General features: G+C 37.3%; 1 protein-coding gene across 1 annotated transcript; it reads left to right on the top strand.

Moving 5' to 3' along the window:
• The first annotated feature begins 912 nt into the window (after nt 1–912).
• On the top strand, nt 913–17,553 carry LOC581054 (mRNA (2'-O-methyladenosine-N(6)-)-methyltransferase). Its single transcript, XM_781077.5, has 16 exons — nt 913–1,024; nt 3,123–3,396; nt 4,061–4,251; nt 4,925–5,079; nt 5,846–6,000; nt 6,808–6,955; nt 7,626–7,709; nt 10,205–10,304; nt 10,853–11,015; nt 11,599–11,774; nt 12,077–12,163; nt 12,687–12,871; nt 13,931–14,024; nt 14,441–14,541; nt 15,282–15,356; nt 16,068–17,553. The coding sequence occupies exons 2-16, from the start codon at nt 3,132–3,134 to the stop codon at nt 17,260–17,262; spliced, it is 3,174 nt and encodes a 1,057-aa protein (XP_786170.4). The 5' UTR covers nt 913–1,024; nt 3,123–3,131; the 3' UTR covers nt 17,263–17,553.
• The last annotated feature ends 3,419 nt before the right edge of the window (nt 17,554–20,972 follow it).

Here is a 20,972-nt window from a genome sequence, read left to right on the forward strand (position 1 = left end):
ACGAACGCATAAAAAGTTATGACTTACAAAAAAAATGGAGAAAAAATGCCGGAAAATCATGTCACAACATCAACCTTTGTAAATCACTTGTTTCGAATAAGAAATACATCACCCCCTCCCCCATCAGTACGCCAGCGTTCATGGCCTCATGTCTTCTCACCCCTATAACAAAAAAACAGACACGTTTTCCCATTCTCGCACAATATGTCCACGATATGCGTGTATCGCTATTATAGAGACCTCCATTGATAAATACCGTTAGGTGGCATGCTCAATGTTTATGAAATTTAATTCCTGTGAACTTTCCTTTTTCTTTGAATGGAATTGTATATGTGATTTAATTCAGGTTTTTGTTATCGTTACATTCTTTTGGATTAAAAATACAAACCATGTTTACTCCTTTACTGTTTTTTTTTTTTTTTTTTTTGGAGGGGGGGGGGCGTTTTGGGGGGGCAAAAATGCGTTTTGCCCCCCCACTTTTTTGACTGGGGGGGCAACTGCCCCCCCTGCCCCCCCCCACTTCCGGCGCCTATGGTGGTGGTGGTGGTGGTGGTGGCCATTGCATTTCTTCTCTTCAAAGACCGGGTTTCAAAGTAGTTATGATTGAACATATGTGTCTAATTATCCTTTTTTCCCCTCATTCTCACAGTGTTAAAAAAAAAATCTTGCTCAGAAACGTTTCAAGTAGGCAAAATGCCTCTTTCCCCACTTCAAATACGCCAGTATCCTCCCCCTCCCCCCCCCCCCCCCCCCCCCCCCCGCCCGGACTTTCCTCGTCAAAACTTCTGAGCATTAAACAGTAGGACTATTATGTACAGCGTCTGTTTTTACTGCAAATTATTTCACGTCATGCACACCTACACTGGATCTGGAAACGAGGTTGACAATGCCATTTCAGGATTTCCCATCATGCATAGCGTAAGCTTGCCAAAATGGCTGTTACACTGAGCGTCATAGATCAAATCGGTTTTCAATAAAATCTTCGATTTTTCAATGACTGATCCTGTATTTCATCACTTTTTAGGTAATTTCATCATTTTGAACTTCCTAAGCATAGTTTGTTACATGTTTGGATATGTCTGAGTCATTTGTTGCTGGTTTATCTGTGTTTTCAAAATGCCCAGGTCAATGTTTTTTGTTTTGCTCGAGTCTGCCACGGACCGACACGCCTACGGCTGCGCGTCAGCGTCTGCCTCGGCCTCTTGAAGCAGCTTTGGCGGGCCTTGGTCGACCAGGTACCAGCTCCGACATGTCAGAATTCGATAATTAACTTTCATGTGAGATTAATACTGATCCTTGATATTTGAGACTGAGTCACTGAATATATGTAAACGTTCAAACTTAGACTTCAAGGATTACAAACTAGTTTCAGTTAGTTAGTTAGATCCAAACATAAAAAAACATGTTGAATTCTGAAGAAAAAAAACTTATCCTCTCTTCCACTCACTCCTACATTATAGTACATTAAATAATGCATGGGGACTCATTATAAATGGTATGGACCTCATACAAGCATTAGCAATAGGGGCGCTGGTCCAAAAATAAGGATCCTCTGCATAATAAAGTAAACGCGGACAAGTCACGTCCTAAAAAATGAGGGTCCACATTTTTGCGGACGATCTTCTTTATCGATCCGCGAAGTGGCGATGCGAAAAACGGATTGCGCAATGATGATACATGTCTCACTTACGCAACACAGAGACTTTCACGTTATGAATGATAAATCCTCAGGAAGACGGACAACTTGTAAAAGTGAACGGGGTATTAGATCTACGCCGAATCTGTTTTTCGCATTGCCAATGTGCTGATCAGTAACCCTAGGTCTAGTCCTACATGTGCAGAGCGCAAAAAAAAAGATGTTCGCAAAAATGCTCAAAATCATGTAGAGAAACTGAAGAAACCACCGCTGATTCACCTCTGTTGCACCCTTTTCAACTAGAGTCTGCTATAGCTAATTCTTGCAATGTTTGCATGTATGTTCCAACAAGCCTCATAAATGTAGCCTTACAGTTACAGGCTTATTTTGATACTGTTTAAAAAATTAAAAAATTTCCGAAAGAAATCAAAAGCTGCCAAGGTTGGCAATATAAATTTTCCAATTTGAATGTTTAGTAATAATCTGTTTTTTCTTTATTGACCTACAAGTTTTACCACCTTCAACTGATTATACAAATACAAGGTTGTTTCTGTTTGTGTATAATAATAACGGAAAGTGCTTACATGTATATAGATCTAGCGCACAACAATTCTTAGAATTCTCTACGCGCTTTACTTTTTTTAAACGATAATACATCGATATACATCGTATGAGAATAGAGAATACATAATTAATATATCTACATAACAGCAATTCAACCAGATGATAATAACATAATCAAAGCAATAATGACGTATGTGTGAAAAAAGCCAATGTTGCAAGGAATGCATCTACCATGTGGAACAAGCTCCTAACAAACACAGGGAAAACAACAAGCAGAACAGCCTCATGAAGTCCTTTGAAACAAATACAATTTCAAGGCCCTCACGAAACACTCCATGCTCATGACTTCCCGAAGTTGGTCAGGAAGCCCATTCTACAAGGCACAAAAAAGGCATGATCTCTGTATGTTTGGGTACAAGTGGTCGGGACGGTAAATAATTTTTTACTTGAGGAACGTAGATCTACTAGCTAGCTAGGTACATACATGTATGAAATAATGATATCAAAGAGGTAACAAGGGGATTTGTGAGTGATTACTTTGCGGCATAACTGTATAAATAATTCTATCTACTATGGGTAACCAGTGAAGGGATCCCTCCCTTTTGCATGTGCTATAAGTCTTGCAGCACTGTTATGCACTATTTGCAGTTTTCTTACTCGGGTAAGCCAAAAAGGAGAGAATTGCAGGAATCGATCCTTGAAGAAACAAATGCGTGAATCAGTTTCTCAGTAGTTTTCTTATCAAGAAATTTCCTTATCTGCCTGATTTTTTTAATTGCAGACATTGTGCCTGTGTTATTGCTAATTCAATTGTAGTTATGTTGTAATTCTGTGAATGGGATATTCAGAGTCATGGGGCATTGAAGATTGGCATGTGTCAAATATTAATGTTCAACATCATTTATGTGCCCGCTTCTTGCAGATCAGCATCATGGACATGTCCAAGCAAGAATCTAGCAAGCACAGCCTGCCACCTGTCGGCGTGAGGCAGCAGTCCATTGGACACCATTTTTCCTCTCACCTATCCTCTTCACAACCCAAGACTCCTGTGCCCCAGAGTCCAGCGGTTGCTCCAGGCAAGGGCAATGGCAATGGCGAGCAACAGAGCCCATTTCAGCAGTTTCCGGTACATCAGGGGCAGGATCAGCCCACCGGGCCTCATCAGCAGCAGGATCCACAGCAGTCTAACATCTCTGGTAAGTGTTTTCCTTCTACTTTTGCCTATACCTTTCATGTCTATGAGAAGTCCCATTCTGTATGCATTTTTCATTTTATCAGTAGGACCATGGCCCTCGCGTACACAGATAACGCGTGGCGTGCGCGCCACGCGTTCCTGATCGGCCCGACCTAGCGCCACGCGTTCTTGGAAAAAAAAAAAAAAAAAAAAAAAAATCATTTTTTTTTTTTTTGTTGAAAAATCAGAAAATTCCGGATTTTCTGGTCCTAGAAATCCCCCAAAACAGAATATTCTGAATTATTCGTAAGGGTGGGCAGGTATGGTATTAAAAATTCATCAAATTACTTGTAATACTTGTAAAAAATAAATTTAAATTTACAAAAAAAAAAAAAAAAAAAAAAAAAAAAATACTTTTTTTTTTTTGGGGGGGGGCCAAATTTTCCCTCGGGTCGCGCCACGCGTTTTTAATTTCTTGGCGAGAGGCCTGAGTAGGACAGTAAAAGGAACATTAAGATGCCCCCTTTTTTATTTACACCAATACTACGATCTTAACATCACATTCCCTATGAAATAGAAATATAATGTATATCATGGATCTATTCGTGCATTCCATTGTAATTCATAAATCGCCTCCGAACACATTTCCTGATGTAATTTTATTTCTTACTTCTTTTCCTCTGCAGGTGCAACATCCCCACCATCTCAGATGCCTCAGAGCCCTGACCCTTCCCATGATCTCCCTATGGAGCTGCTTCAGAAGGGATGGAGAAGGTTCTGGAGTAAACGCGAACAGCGCTGGTACTTCTTCAACAAGTTCAACAACCAGTCCATGTGGGAGATGCCTCCCATTGGAAGCCCAGCTGGACCTAATAGGGTGAGTTTCTTCAACAATGAGAGGATAGCCACTCTGTCTTACCTCTCTTCTCATTTGCATTAAAGCCTGTCTATACTAGTTTGGCCAGGAAGGATTAGACCACCCAGCGAGGTCACCGACAGGTGGTTATCTCATCAACTCAGCTTTCATTTAACATAAGAAAAAGAGGATCACAACGGGCACAACTTAGGCATTGTTTTATATGTAGAGGGAGCAAGTAGCTACCAGTAGTACAGTGGGGCTTTAAACTGTGATTTGTAACCATGAGGGTCCTAGGTCATTTTCCCTTTCCAGATCTTGTATAGAGTTGTAAAGTTTCACTTGCCTAGTCTGCAAGTCTATAACTTTATTTATCTAGAAAATTATAGTAATAGCTCCATCCATGTGTATATATTCTGTATCTGCAATGTCACTAATTCTCAGTATTAAGACAGTACTAACAAATCACAGGCTTGATTAAAATTCACTGGTTAAATTCAAGCAACAGTCCATGATCCAATTCACATTCTTCCCCCTTTCTTTGTCACAGTCGCATTCAAACAAATACACTTCTCAAGCATAAAACACATTCTTTGCACTAAGATCTGTGTTCTCTTCTCAACACACAGGGTATTACAGTGCAATGCACTTTTCATTTCATGTCAAATTGAATTTCATGTCCTTATCCATACAGCATGATCCCCTGGGGATTCAGATCACAGAAGGCAAGGCTCAACAACCTCCTACCCCTTTACCTGCTGGCTCCCCAGGACTAGCCCCTGTCAGGAGGAAGTCCTCTGTGGATGGTCACCCTCTCAGTCCGACCATGAGGAAGGATATGCTGAAAGGGTATGTGAACGATCAATATAATACAGTGAAACTTGAATATAAAGACCACTCTCAAGGGAGACAGATGGTCTTTATATACAGGTCCCTCTAGTACAGGATTCAAAGAGAAACCATTTTTCCAAGGGAAAAAAATATGGTCTCTATAGACAGGTTGTATATATATATATATATATATACAGGTGGTCGCTAAAGCAAGTTTGACTGTATTATCTTAAGGGTGATGAAGAGGTGCTTCTTGACATTTTCTGGAAGATATATATGTTTATTTCTTGAAAAACTTTTTTCCTAGATTAAAAGAAATACATAATTAGATATAAACTTCTTCCTGTTTATATCTGTTGTACCATGCATTTAAGTAGGTTAGTCAGTGAAGTGTATTTTTTGTCCATGTCATTTTCTACTTGACTTTGCACTTTACATTCTGAATGCTTCTTAATGATCAAACGTTGAAACCAGGTTGTGAGATGTTGGATCATATGCATGGTAAGATCATTCGTATGTATACATTTGAAGATAATCTGCAATCCCAAAGATTTTTGCAAGGGGCAGGGATGGGTGTCTGTAAGGCCACAACTACATCAGGCTTTGAATGCCCTTGTGGTCAGTCAAGGATGCACTAAGCCTGAATCAAATTAAAAAGATATGATGAGAGCATAGCTAAAGTTAATTCAAGCTTTTTGAAATCTTGTGTGATCTTGTGGTAATTGAAGGCCTGTCTTATACAAAAAATGTATCATGAACCTTTGAATATTTATTCTGTTTGCAGCTTATTTTGGGACTTTACTCTGGAATCGAATGCTACGATGCATGAGAGGTTCCCATGTACCCTGCCTCCGCCACACAACGACATTGAACTGATGAGGAGTGTGCTAGTCAGTAAGCTGAGACAACAGTACCATGAACTCTGCATGGCAAGAGAAGGTAGACATTACCATTCTAATTTTTTTTTTAAATTGTATTTCTCTTTATTGTAAATGTATTTTGGTAGATCTTTATATTGAGTCTCATAGCCATTTTATGCAGTGAAATTTTAAATACATCCTCAAGTTTGACAGGTTGATAATGAGGGGGTGAATGATTATTATCAAATTATGATTGTGTGTGAAGAAAATCTTGAATTCATGTACCACTTCACTTTATCTATTTCCATGCTGCTCTTTGGCCTAAAAACCCTAATTTCATATTCAGCAGCTTGTTAATGATATAATTATCTACCCATTCTTGTATTCGACTTGGTATAATTTCATTTCTAATGAGTCTCAGTCATTGGACTGTCTACTTGCTACTGTATTGCTTGTTTATCCTTTCTCATTGTCAATTTGTTAAAGGGTTTGGGTAACGTTGTCTCAGATTCTAAACCAAAATCCTAGATTTAGCTCATGCTGCAATAATAGTTAAAAAGCTTTCGGTCAGTTACAGGAACCCCATGACTTTTACAAGCCGATCGCTTGTCTGATTATCAAGATATTTATGATTGTAGATCCAAATCAAATTTTGCGTTTTCCTAATGGTTTACATAACACTACAGTCTATTTGGGGAAACATGTATGGTAAAACTGGTCACTCAAAGATTTTTTTGGGGGCATCATTTTTGATCATTTTGAAGCGCAATTTCTTTAGGGCTTCAATATTACACCATATCACAGACACTGATAACACGTAGGGCCATGCACCTCAGATTTAACATTGTTAAACGATGCCTTTAATGTCTCCTGTTTCTGTTTCCAGGTATCCACGCACCCAGTGAGTCCTTCAACCGCTGGTTACTGGAGAGGATGGTTGTGGATAAAGGCAAGGATCCTATGCTACCAAGCCAGTGTCCAGACCCTGTCTCATCCTCTATGATGAGAGAAATCATGAGTGACATTCCTATCAAGTATGTCGGCCCAGTCATTATATATTTCAACTGTCACTGATGATGAAGATATTAGTCTTGTGCATTTCTATAGCGCTCATATCCTCCAGGCTAGGTACTCCAGTCAAGGTGCTCCCATATTACCCTGGCTCAAGCTGGGCTTCTGATTTTGGTGCTCATAGTTCAAGGAATTCCTTCCTTCTGTTACCTAGTCAACACCTGGCTGAAGAATGGGAAATGTAAAGTAGTATTTTGTAAAAGGACAGTAGGTGTAGTTCACTCCAGGGCTTGACTTTGATCTGAGGTCAAGTACTTAAACTGCTCAAACTGCTCAACCTCTACAACTGAATGTGTTTTCAGAATCAGTTCTTTATGTAGATTATTATTTTTAACTTGGTATAGTGCAGTTGCAAACGATAGCCAGTTCAGGTATCAACAGATAATTGTTGACAGCTGGTAACACCAGCAATCCTTTCAAGGAGAGCCCCAAATTGGCTTATCAAATTTGTTTGCTGCTGTTCAGATGATGTTATCTAATCTATTAATCTTTGAAAAAATAATTTCCATCTATAAGATTACTGGCTGTACATTGATTTGTTCTTAGAAAATCATGGGTCTATGCCTAAATATGAATTCACCATAAACATAAAGGTGTATTTATTTTTATATTTTTGTGTATGTTTTATGATAGATTGTACAGGCCGAATCTTCACTCTCATGCCAGGAAACTTCTAGTGAAGTATGCTGAGGCTGCAAAGAAAATGATAGAGTCCAGGTATGGTGCCTCTGCCTATAATTATTAAAGGTTATCAACCATAGATCTCAAATGTAAACTTTTTGGTACGTATGCATTAGGCTTGAGTCGGTACGGTCGATCACACCGGGACCCGACCGTTGCCGTCGGTTCCCGGTTTCGTTTTATGAGAACCGACGCTCCGAAAAAAATAATGAAAAATGTAAGAAATTGCAGTTTTGCACACCACTAAAATCAATCCACCTTAAAACTTAAGTATTTAATTGTTACCAATCATATTCTAGCTCATCCTGAATCAATCCGAACTGCTGATATAAATATGGGTTGCAAAGCAGTTCGCCCCATGGGGTTGTTTTTGCCTAGCAGCTGTACTGGCCGGGTCCCTCGGCAGGATTAATAAATCAGGTTGAAAGAAACATTAATGTTTGAATAATAAAACGGCTTTCTAAAAAGTACTTCTTTACAACATACCGATCGAATAATTTATACAAGACAAAATAGATATATTTTCTTTGATCATGAACACCGCATGCTTCTTTTAAAAGCTGAAAATTACTTGGTAATCACAAGAAGTTTCGATACGGATAGCTGTTGCAAGGCAAGTTCAGACTAGTCTCGAAAAAATGCGCAGTGCACCTCGTTAGCCGTAATGCGTGCCAGAACGAACCCAAACAAAGACGTGATCGTAACAAGAAAAAAAAATCATTACAAACTACGAGAGCACAATTGGAAAGACAACTACTCAAAATTATCGTAAGCAGATACAACTTGGAGGAAGAATACAATAGTCATCCAAGAAAAGCCACATAAATAGTGATATTTAAGGAGTTACTATAGGTACAATCATTATCGGAAGGGCCTAGCTGCTGCGATATCCGAATAACACGTGTTTAAATTAAACACGAGGCTAGAAACCAAATAAGGCCCTCTACGGTAAAAAGCAGTATAACAAAGGATTTGAGTATTTGCAGCAGACCACTTGCGATAAAAGTGTACCCAGTTACTCCTTGATTATCACAATTTCTGTGGCATTTCTTGGGCGATTATTGAATTCTTTGTCCAAGTTATGTAACTGATTATGGTAATTTTGAGCAGTAGTTGTCTTTCCAATTGTGCTCTCGTAGTTTTTAAAATAATGATTTTTTTCTCGTTACGATCACGTCTTTGTTTGGGTTCGTTCTGGCACGCATTACAGCTAATTACGAGGAACACTGCGCATTTTTCCGAGACTAGTCTGAACTTGCCTTGCAACAGCTATCCGTATCGAAACTTCATGTGATTGCCAAGTAATTTTCAGCTTTTAAAAAAAAGCATGCGATGTTTAAAAGAGTTAAATATTTATTTTGTCTTCAAAATATTATATGATCGGTATATTGTACAGAATAATTTTTTAGAAAGCCGTTTTATTATTCTAACATTCATATTTTTTGACCAGTTTTATTCAACCTGCATAAATCAAAATGGCGGCTCGAATGTTGTCTTTCTAATTCTGCCCCAGTTTTTTTTACTTTTAGAGGCACGATAATGGCACTAAACATTGCCAATCATGGATGAAAATAATGTCAAATGGAAGAATATATACCGATCTGAGCCGAGGTATGCATGTGTTGATTTATTTGATTGATAAAAAAGGTCACTTTTAAGGGACATACTGATGATGTGCGCTTTTTATAGAGGCAAGTGACAAATCCTGCGAGCAGATTTCGGGACACCGGGACCCGATCGGTGCAACGCCGTCAGGACCCGGTTTATGAAAATCCCGACATGACTCAGGCCTAGTATGCATTGCCATTACTGGAAAATATTTTAGGTCTTTATCAGTTATACAGTGATTTCGACCTTTTTAAAAGCTCATAGATTTTGTTTATGCTGTGTATTTTGTTCAGAAGATTCCACATTCCAGAAAATTGTATTTATGTACCTTTCCAAGTTTCGCCCTCACAATGTAGGATGAGGAATTATTTTCTCATTTAACTGCTATGATGTGTTCTTTAAATGAGATGTGCCATGATGTAGTCTAGTTTTTTAATGTAAATGGAACAAGTAAGCCAACCTTGAGTTTTTGTAACAAAGGAAAATAAATTCTCACAGTATCAAAGAGAACTTGCGATAAATGTTCAAGACTTCAGCCAAATTAAATGTGGCATTTGATTGTAGTTGAAAACATACGAAAAGCATAGTACTGCGTAAATAATGAAGATATGGAAACCAAGCTAGGCGTGCTGATTATTGTCAGCCACTAGTACACATGATCTCATTAAGTATGTTTGTTTGTTCTTTTTTAGAAAATGTAAATTTCAGCATTTTTTCTTTTTTCTTCTTGGTTTTGATCTTATCTTGGGCTGGGCTAAATTATTAATCAAGTTGCATGATTAAAATTACGTTAAGCCAGTTTCTCTTCGAATTTCATTGAATTACCAGATATCTGTGAATTTGTAATGAAATGTTTAATGTAATACCTGTTTGTATTTACAAACCAAACCAAACATGAAAGCTTTATTTCCTTACCTCACCAGGCCTGCTTCATCAGAAAGCAGAAAGTTGGTGAAGTGGAATGCCGAGGATATCTTCCAGTGGACGCGAAAGCAGCCAAACTGCACCATTGATGAGTGCATGGTACATAATTATTAATCAGTGTCTAAATTGTTGAGGAGTAAAGCATTGTGGCATGGTAAAAGTTGAATTACTTCTGTTCTTTTAAGGAGGGAGAACAATAGCAGAAAATGTTAACTAGTTAAAGCAACCAAAATACTGTAAGAAGAATTATAAGAAGTAAAAGGAGCAGTATTATAGAGAAGAATTCACAGTAGTAGAAGTAGTAATAGTAGTAGTTATATAACAGATTAGATATACCTGTAGTAATTGTAGTACTAATATTGATAGTAGTAGTTGAATTGGATAAGAAAGTTAATTTGCAGTAGCGCAAGTCTTCCTTAGATTCATTTTAAATGGACTCAAAACAATTTTTTTCTGTAGTGCATTTCAATATCCTTGATATTACTTACAAGATATTGCGTCCAACTGGATCATTCAATTACGCACATTACTCACCTGATTTATCAATTTATCAAATGATTAATTTGTTTTGTTTGTGCTCTGTATTTGTTCTGTTAATGACACCCCGTTTTAACATTTGTATATGTGTTTTTGTTTCCATCATCCAGAAACGGCTGACTTACTTGAAGGATCAGTGTGGTCCTCATCTGTGTGAAGTAGCGAGAAGTTCCATTGAGAACATCTGTACTAAAGTATACACCCTGTCCTGTGATACCTGCGCCAAGCTACAGAAGAAACACTGGGAAATCTTAAAGGAACATCATATAGAAGGTCAGCAAAATAGGTCATGAATGGCTTGATTTTATATTGCAATGCGATGAAGCTGCATAGTATGAGTTTTTGCTCCCATTGATCACAGACTTCATGTACTGTGAATCCAGAAAAGTGAATGAGTGAGTGATTAAATTTCAAGATACACAAAACATATTTGTATTGAATCACAACATAAAGCATTTGCTATTTGCCGTTTCTATTTACGAAAATGGCCATCATTAGCAATTCATGAAAGTTTCATGTTGCAAAAGTGCAGGCTTTGCAGCCCCATTTCTACAAGATATCAAAGATATAGGGGATAAACACTTGACTATTGTTTTATTTAATGTTCAAGGATCTTATTGAGGTTTATCAATTGTGCTGGATGATTTATATTGTGAAAAACACATGTATAATGAGGTTCATATAAAATTAAGTGCTGCAGAAAGTTACGAGAGATTGATTTCAAATGTTTTGGGTTCATTGTATTGCTAATAAATATTCATAGAATGTTTGGAGAATTATGAAATGTGCTGTGTAGCCTGCTTTCTCTCCCTGAACTGTCCATAACATAAAACTTTAACCATATTTGATATGCTAGAGCCGCCACCATTTACGAGACCACCATCAGAAAGGAAGATCCGTTGCTACAATATCCAGATGGCGGTGCAGAGCCCACGGTTGCCGACCGTAGATGTGCATGAGGAAGGCTCTGTCACCTGTCTGAGATACAAGGGAGAGATGATGAAGATCAATACACAACATATGATGAAACTGGTAAATGCTCTCCTCTGCCTATTCTTCTTCATCCAAGCCACGAAACGTAAACTTGAACGCTCATGTTTCCGTCCATCTGCATAGTTTCCTCTCTTTTTGTACCATCTGTTGTGATAGCCACAAAATAAAATTTGCAAAACATACATACTGTAATTAAATCTGCACGCATGGTACTTTGTACTTCATGATAATAGGATTCCTTGAGTGAGATTTTTCATGAAATCTTTTTAAACAGGGTAATCTTCAGTGTTGATATGATTTCTAATTCATCATCATTCCATATTTTTAATATCACTTTTCAGGATGCCTTGTACCAGTTCAACTGCCGTGATGACCCCACGAGACACAATTTCTTGCCAAGAGCGTGGTGCTTATTAAGGAGATATCAGGTATACATTATAATAAACTGAAGATAAAAATGTATATAGGTTGGCCTGAAGTAGGATACAAGATACAGCGTAAGATATGCTGATTTTTTTTGGTCAGCGCAAAATATTTCATGCATATCATCATATTGTATATTTGCCTTTTGCACATTGTCAGTCACTCTCTAAGCGGATTGTTGACTGGGTCAAATATGATTTCCAAGGGTCTGCGTTCTGTTACATGTCTTCATAGCTCTCAAAAATTGTTTTATAGTTACCTCTATATGCTATGCCTCCCTGCTCATTACTCCAGTAATATTAGATAGTCTCTCCTTTCTATTGCTCTTTCCAATACTAATTCCATCACTTTTGTTCCCCTCGAACTCCTGAAGACCCTGTTTGGTTTAGGAGAGAACAAGGGTCTCTCTATGCCTCCCTGCTCATTACTCCAGTAATATAAGATAGTCATTCAGCCTCTCATTTACGATTTCCATTGCTCTTTCCAATACTAACTCCCGTCACTTTTGTCCCCCTCGACCTCTTGAAGACCCTGTTTGGTTTAGGAGAGAACGAGGGTCACAACCTTCAAGGAGCCCTTCCTACAGGAGTCTTCAAAGCTCTCAACGAACACTTCGGGGTCACCTTTGAGTGCTTCGCCTCACCTCTCAACTGTTACTTCAAGCAATACTGTTCAGCTTTCGTTGATACAGACAGCTACTTTGGATCAAGAGGGTAAGTCAGACTAATCATCAGAGAACGGGGGTGTTTCACAAAGATCCTAAGTTGAACTCATCTCTAAGTTGGACTTAAACATTATGGAAAGCTGTTAGCACCTTTGAAAATATTTTGTAAAATTTATTTTAACATTCATATTTTCCATTATCATGTTCTTGATTTGGAATTTATGAAAAGTCTAAAATACTGGAATTTTTGCTTTTGAATATATTTCATTCTAAGGCTACAAATGGCTCTCCGTAATTTTCAAGTCCAACTTCAGAGTTAAGTTCGACTTAGAATCTTTGTGAAACACCCCCTGGTTTGCATTGTTCCTCTTTGAGAAATTAAGCCTCATTTGGGTTTTTTTTGTGTGACACCTAACAGCACTGACACATATTTACAGGATAATTCCAATAAAGTTAGTGAGTAGTAAAATATAATCTGTCTAGGAAGGAAGGAAGATATCAAAAGCCTGACAACATTGTGATGACTAACTAATGGTGGTAGACTGAAAATATTGGTGAAAGTGCTGTATGCATTGCATATTGTGTATGAATAAATAAAAGGAATATATTAAGTTTGATGTATCGTGGAACCAACAGCACTGTTCACATTGTATGTAGAGTTATGATATCATGGTGTTGGCTACATTGAATAACTATTGCCGTGTATTCAAGCATGAAGTGGGCCATCATAACAAGCTCAGGGGCCTGTTTCATAAAACTTGTTATCTATAACAACTGCTAAATTGCTATGACAAATTTGCTCTCAGCCAATCAGATGATGTGATTTCGGTAGCATATAACAGTAGCTTGTAACTTGTTATTGATATCAAGTTTTATGAAACAGGGCACAGATGTGCTAATCCTGTTTGAAGGATCATGGATTGCTAAGTAACAGTAATTGATAAACCGCTTTCATAAAAGATACATAGGATTTTATGACATATGTTGGGATTAAGTTGTGAAATTTATTGAATGTTATACTCCTGATTGCTATTGCAAAGAAAATCACACAGGAATATGGGAAAGAATGTAGATGTTTTCATTTCTATGTTGATCGTTGTTTTTGCAGGCCAATCTTGGACTTCTTTCCCTTCAGTGGATCATTTGAAGCAAACCCGCCATTTGGAGAGGAACTCATGGAAGCGACCGTCATTCACTTTGAGGTGAGAGCAATACGATATGTAATGCTTTTAATTTTCCTTTCTCTGTCTTATATCAATGAAAAACTCGTGTCAGTACAAGCCAGGTCCTTGGAAAATTTGGTATAACATGTCTGATATTGGTACAAACTTCCAAACTTCACAGTCATTGATGTACATTGAGCATTGATTCACGCAAGAACAAACCCATTCTTTTACTTTCTGTGAATGAATAATGGATTTGAAACAACTTTTTAATACGTTCATCAGATTATATAGTGCTTCAATTCAGTTATGTTCTTTAAGAAATTACATTGGTTTACATTTTCTGGACAGCGAACTGTAAGACAGAATCAGAATGCCCTCAATTTTCTGTTGGCAATATACGGTTCTTCTTCATAAACGTCATTGACTAACATTGTGTATTTGTCCGTATGCAGAAACTGTTGGAGAGAACCACAGACCCGCTGTCTTTCATTGTTTTCACCCCTGACTGGAGGGACCCAATAACCAATGCTCTCAAGATGTTGGAAGCCAGCAGGTAATTTATTTTGCCTCATAAAAGTTTACAACTGCATAGTACTTGTAATTTATATATATATACAGTCAAACCTGCTTTAGTGACCACCTGTCTACAAAGACCACATTTTTTGTTTCCCTTGAAAGTGGTCTCTCATTGAAACATGTACTAAAGGAACCTGTCTACAAAGACCACTTTTAGTGTTTTCCTTGGGCAGTCACTATAGACAGGTTTGACTGTATATACATTTAAAGATTGTAGTGACAAGTGTGTTAATGCACAAGTGAGAATCCTTGTATGTGCCTATAATCTTATTTCCTTTCTTCTTTGCTTTTCATTCCCCTTTCTGCTCATCTCTTTTAGATATGATATGTCCAGATCAATTTCCTATTTTACCTTTTAAACCATGTCCTTTTTTTCATTCGCGGTAACCACTGACTCTATCTCTTTCACTAATTCTAGTCATACTATTCATCATTCTATTCACTTTTCTTTTTATTCCATTACCATTAGTTCTTCCCATAATTTGTATGAGTATATTATATTGTTGTCTCTCTCTTCCTCTCATTCTTTTCTCTCTCTCTCTCTCTCTCTCTCTCTCTCTCTCTCTTCCACACTCTCTCTCTCTCTATCACGCACACACACACACTCTCACTATATCCCTATCTCTGTTCCTGATTTTATTGTCACCATCCATTTCAAATATTTCATTTATTCAAAAAGTTACCTTGATTTTTTTCATTTTTAAAATCTTTCCTCAGATTCAAGAGGAGACAAGAAGTCATCCCAGCCTATGAGCACGAGTACAGGATTGGCAACCAACACGCGGTTCCAGAGTAAGTAACAACCTTACTTATTACGTGGTGCCTGTGTTTAACCTAGCCATGATTATCTCCCATTTCTGCTAGTGGACAGAGACCGTTTAAAAAGAAAAAGGGAAGGAGAATGATTTCTTCAAGGGTTTCTTGACACTTTGTAAGTAATAAAATATGGTCCGATGAAGAGAAATAGGAGGCTGTTGTAGTGCCCAAGTGGGCTATTCTATTATCTCTGAACAATGCAAATTCCCTTGAGCCTCCACTTGTTAAAGCATTGATGGATTGTAAGCTTATGTACTCGTTTTTCCTGCTATACAAGGACTGTGACCATGGGAATATTAAAGGTGCATTTGATTATTTTGTTTGTGCCTAGGAGCAGTTGGAATCTACTGATTGTGAATGGCCTTAGTGAGCTTTCATTCTGAATTCTTAGATGCCTCAGAATCTTCTAGTAAATTGTACTTGTTTGTTGCTTAGTTGAATAGTGTTATTTGCTTAAGTTCTCTGCCATGAAGCTCAATTTTACTGATTGTTGTTGATACAAACAGATATATGATTCAATAACCAATCTGAGCATCTCGGATAAATAAAATGTGTCTCGAGTGTTGCAAAAAAAAGCCTAAAATACGCAGTGCATTCTGATAATATTCAAATTAAAGTGGCTGTGTCATATGCAAGTATAACTATCTATGTATATATCAGTAAGAATGTTCTGTAATTTTGTTGTAGGTCTAGCGTTAGTTCGCGTGCAGTACACGGAACCATGATGATCTTCCTTCAGAACGACGAGGGTAACCGGGTGTGGCCACCAACCGATGAAGGAATCCGAGCGGTCATGGATGTAGCCAAGCCTAAATCAGCACCTTCTACCCCAAGTAGGAAACGTTCTCCGAAAGACCAAGAGCTATCCCCTCCCAGGAAGAAGCTAACCATGGAGAATGAGTTCAATGGCAATGGTAGTAAAACTGAATCAAGCTACGGTAATGACAGTCTCAGTGGTTCTGTGTCATCGTCATCGTTGTCTTCCGATGCAGAAGAATCAAGGAGAGACCTGATGCACAGCACGTTTGGAACAGCGCCCTCGTACAGCCCAGCAATGTCAGCCAGGGAAACTGCGCATACAAATAACAGAGAACACAAAAGGAACTCCCCGCGTGGAGCAGCAGCAGCAGCTGATTATTCGTCTACAGCTGCTTTTGGAAGCACGGTGGAAAAGCAGGATTTTGACAATACGAACAAGAGCTGGTTTCACAATGTGAAGCCTGTTGAAGCTAGCCATGATGCAGGACAGGATAGAGTAAGCTATGGTAGGAGTAATAGCAATGAGGGCTATGGTGGGTCAGTCATCCAGCACACGAGTCCATTAAAGAAGGACAACATTCTAAGCCCACCTAAGCCTTCCTACAGCACTAGCTCACAAGAGTCTCCCAAATCACCCATGAGCCTAGTCAAAAACATGGACAACAGTAAAGCCAGCAACCTACCAGTTATCAACTGGTTTGTAGATACCAAATCAAAACCAGCCCCTGCAAAGACCTTGGCGGACTACACCGTAGGCAACACAACGGGCAATTGGACAGAGGCAATAAGACCGCTGGAAACCAAACCGGTATTGTCCAGTCCTGTCAAGTTTGAGAGCAAGAGCGGGAGCAAGTGGACTCCGATCAGCAAGCCGTCCCTTGGTAGTCCCGAGAAGTTGGACGAAGGCATTGACGTTTATGAGTGGAAAGATGATGATGAAGACACTCAACCGATGACCACCAGTCCTCTCAGGAGAGGGGCCAAGGCCATCGGTAAAGGTGCCATGAAACTGAAAGCAGTCAAGAGGTTGGATAGCACTCTAAGCTCCAACCAAACAGCCACCCAGAAGTCCACCGTGGTTGGTGGACGGGTGCTCCGATCAAGGAGAGGGGAGGCCAAGTGAGATTAATATAGCAGTAGGGCTCATCTTTCAGATAGATGTTTGAAATAGCTTAAAGGTCAGGTGAAATCCAAATATAAATTGATTCCTTTTGATGTGCAGGGATGCCTGCATACAAGTCTTTTTTGTTTGTTATTCAAACATCTAAATATATTTCATAGATTTGAAATAATTTTGAAAATAATTTTCTTAGACCTGCTTAGCTCCACTCTAAACAAATACTCCAGATCTCATTCCCCTTATGACATCATCTGTCGATCATTAGTGATCTAACAAGAGACAGTGGTATGATAAGGTGAATGAGATCTGGAGCATGCTTTAGGGTGGAGCTTAGCAGGTTTGAGAAAAAAAACTGTTAATTTTTTTAATTTTTAATCTATTAAATATATAGAGATGTTTTAATAACAAAATACAAGTTGCATGCAGCCCTGCACAGAAGCAGGAATGAACTAATATTTGGATTTCACCTGATCTTTAAAATAAGTTTTGACCAGTCCATTTTTATATTGCCTTTCATTTCAGTATTTCAAGCATAATGTCTCCCATTGCTCTTACATAGAAAAAGAGTGCTCTCTTATCCAGTTGATTTGAAAATTCCTCTTGGTGGAAATATTTTCTTAGCAACAGAAAGGTATCCCCAATTAGGAATTGTCATTTAAGTTATAATTGCTTACCTGCGTTGATATTATTTACAGATTGTGCATTCCCTGTATATACTACGCCAGTATTTATGTTAAGTTTGATATATGTACTATTCCCAAATCCCCCCTGAATTAATTACGCGATACAAGGTGCTTTGGAACAAGAAGAACAAGAATTAATGTTGTGGTTTTGTTTTTAAGTTTTTGTTGCTGTATTCATTGTTTTAATCTTCATAACAAAATTGTATTATGAAGACAGATCATATACATACAGTATAATATACAAATTATACATGTAAATAGGTTAATGAAATACATGTAAGCGAGATTGTCTTACTACGGTATATTTGTGTAAATGATATACAAAACTACTTTCAAGAGATGAGTGTTTAAAGTGTGCAAATACAACTGCATGCCACTTTTGTATTTTCTTGCCAATATTTATATTCTTTCTCTCTTATATATTTTTTTTTTAAAGTTATAGCTCTAGGTTTTCACCCGTAGAAGTGTACTTTTTTATTTTCAGAGGAGGTTTTTTAATTTTATTTTAATTTTTTTGTTTGTCTTTTTAATTGATGATTTATACAATTTTTCAGATTTTTTGTATTGACCTCTCCTGTTAGGTGTAAAAAGACATAGGCTTTTACAGGCATTATTTAATCATGTTGGGAAATGTAGATAGACACTTGACAGGTGTGTAATTGTTTTTTAGGGTTGAAATTATGTAATGACAGTAGAAATGTTTGTAATACTTGAAAGACATTACTCTTTGCCAGATATAACAGTTCAAAATTTGCTGCTGGACAGCAAAAGTAAATGAATAAAAGTATTCTTGAATGAGTGTTGCTGTGGTTATCCTACAAGCAACAGTTGGTATAAATTTGATTTGTCCATGAATGGTAATTATTCTAAATCTAATAGATAGTCTCGTAGGCACAGCTGTAATAAGTACGTCACTAGAGGTACTAGTAGACATTCCCGAGAAGGTTTTGAAGGCGGTTCTTTTGTTTATGTGAGGCACCAATGATATGGGAAATTAATTTGGTATTTGACAAGTGAAGAAGGGGAAAGCTGTTTTGACAAAGGTTCAGCTTATGTTAAATATCAACTGAAAATTAATGCAGAGAACTAGAGATCAGCCATCTAAAGCCACGCTACACATATTGATTGGTTATATTAACCATTGCCAAAAATTTACATTAAAAATAATCATCCCTACAGATTATGTTAGTGTGTATGTCATGTGAAATTTTAGATTTTTAAACAAAATGTCTATAGAATGTAGAGTTTTCTTTTATTTTGTTTATTAATTCAGTTGCATCTACATTTGTACATATATCTTGTAAACAAAGTTAACCATATGCCTTGATTTCTTTTTGTGTGTACATAGCATGTCTATTGTAAATGAATTTATATGAACTGCAATGTACAAAGTATAAGATTTAGATTTTAAGAAATTTAGATTATGTGGAGGATGTTTTTTTTAATTGTCTAGATGATAAGGGATGGTGTATGGTAACATTGTGAATCTGTTATTCAGCAAGTTAATGGAGTGTATTTGTCTTTTACTACTTGTATTTCTTTGTATATTTGGCCAAACTGAAATCAGCGTCTTGTTTGTTATTTTTTTCAGTTTTTATTCATTTTTTAACAGTAGAGGCAACGTGGTACTTTATTAACCTGTTGCTTTTTGTATTACTTTATACTTCTGTTTGTATTGTCGATAAGTTATTGGTATCTACTGTTTTGCACTACACATGCTCAATTGAACTACATCAGCTGTTCACATTGCCCAAACTCATGACGATGCTTTGAATATCTAGCCATATTATGCATTATATTTCGTGCATGGCATTTCAAATTTTTTATCCAATAAGAACATGCTCTGTCAGGAATCGGCCTCTTAATATTTGAACTTTGAAATATATCACCAGAGTTGTCACAAGAATACCTTCATGATTATGGGTGTTAATGTAAGAAATTATTAAAACAACCTTGTGAATGTATTTTTTATGAAGCTCGTTATTTTAAATCATGAAACCACATAACTGAGAGACTATTGAAATCAAAATAATATCAATATCAAATGAAGACTTGTTAGTTAAGGTTTAATTATGAGGGATGTTAGAATATGGATGGCAATCAATTAATAACTTAATGTGAATCTTTTGTTTTACTTTTATATTTGTGGATGATTGAGTTTTCCAAACTTACCTTTTGTATGTCCTTACTGTGATGTTTAAATAGAATTATGAATTTTGCATAAATATCTGTTTATTAAATATTTTTAATGCATATTGTGAAGTTTCGAGCACAAAAATTGTTGTTCTGTTTATTGTAAGAGAACTTTTTCTTTTGTATCTTTTTTAAATTTCTACATTGACAGGCAGGGCAGTTCATATTATCTTTCAGGGATAATTTCTTGTTGGGGAAAAAAATTCATGTTGTATTTTTGTTGTCATCTTACTTTCTGTCAAAAATTAGATGTTTTCAAGAGTAATTTAGCAATGTCCTTGATTTATAATGAAATGACACTAACTAAAGTCTATGAGCCGTGGAACACCTCACTTGTTGGTAAGGTGCAAAGCCAGGTAGAAGTGGGAAATAAAGCTAGCAATTATATTTGAATATATTTAGCATTCATTCATTCTGCAGAATCCATTCTTGATGTGAATATAAAGTGTGTGTGTCACTGAACTACAAATACATGTATACTGGTCTCATTCCCAACCATTAAACAATCTCCTTTGGCAAAGACAATAAGCTACATATATGTTACCACTCCGGTGGTAGATATGGGATATTTGTAGATGAAATTACCAGTGCCCTCCTTGCCTGTGTACATTTACGGGCATAGAATACTTCCCAAGGAGTGGAGATGGTGCACATATGGTGACTTTACTGTCCATGTTGATATATAAACCCCTGTGTGTTGGTTCATGAGGCAAAAAATTATCAAGATTTGGGACTACAAATATTTAGCCATGACATGGTATTTGCATTTCCTTCTTTCATATCGGCATTCAGTTCTCTGAAATGAACTCTTCTAAAAAGGCTGTCTTGAAATCTGTT

This window comes from Strongylocentrotus purpuratus, unplaced genomic scaffold (genome assembly GCF_000002235.5).
Source record: "Strongylocentrotus purpuratus isolate Spur 01 unplaced genomic scaffold, Spur_5.0 spur5_scaffold_8, whole genome shotgun sequence".
NCBI classification, from domain to species: Eukaryota; Metazoa; Echinodermata; class Echinoidea; order Camarodonta; family Strongylocentrotidae; genus Strongylocentrotus; species Strongylocentrotus purpuratus.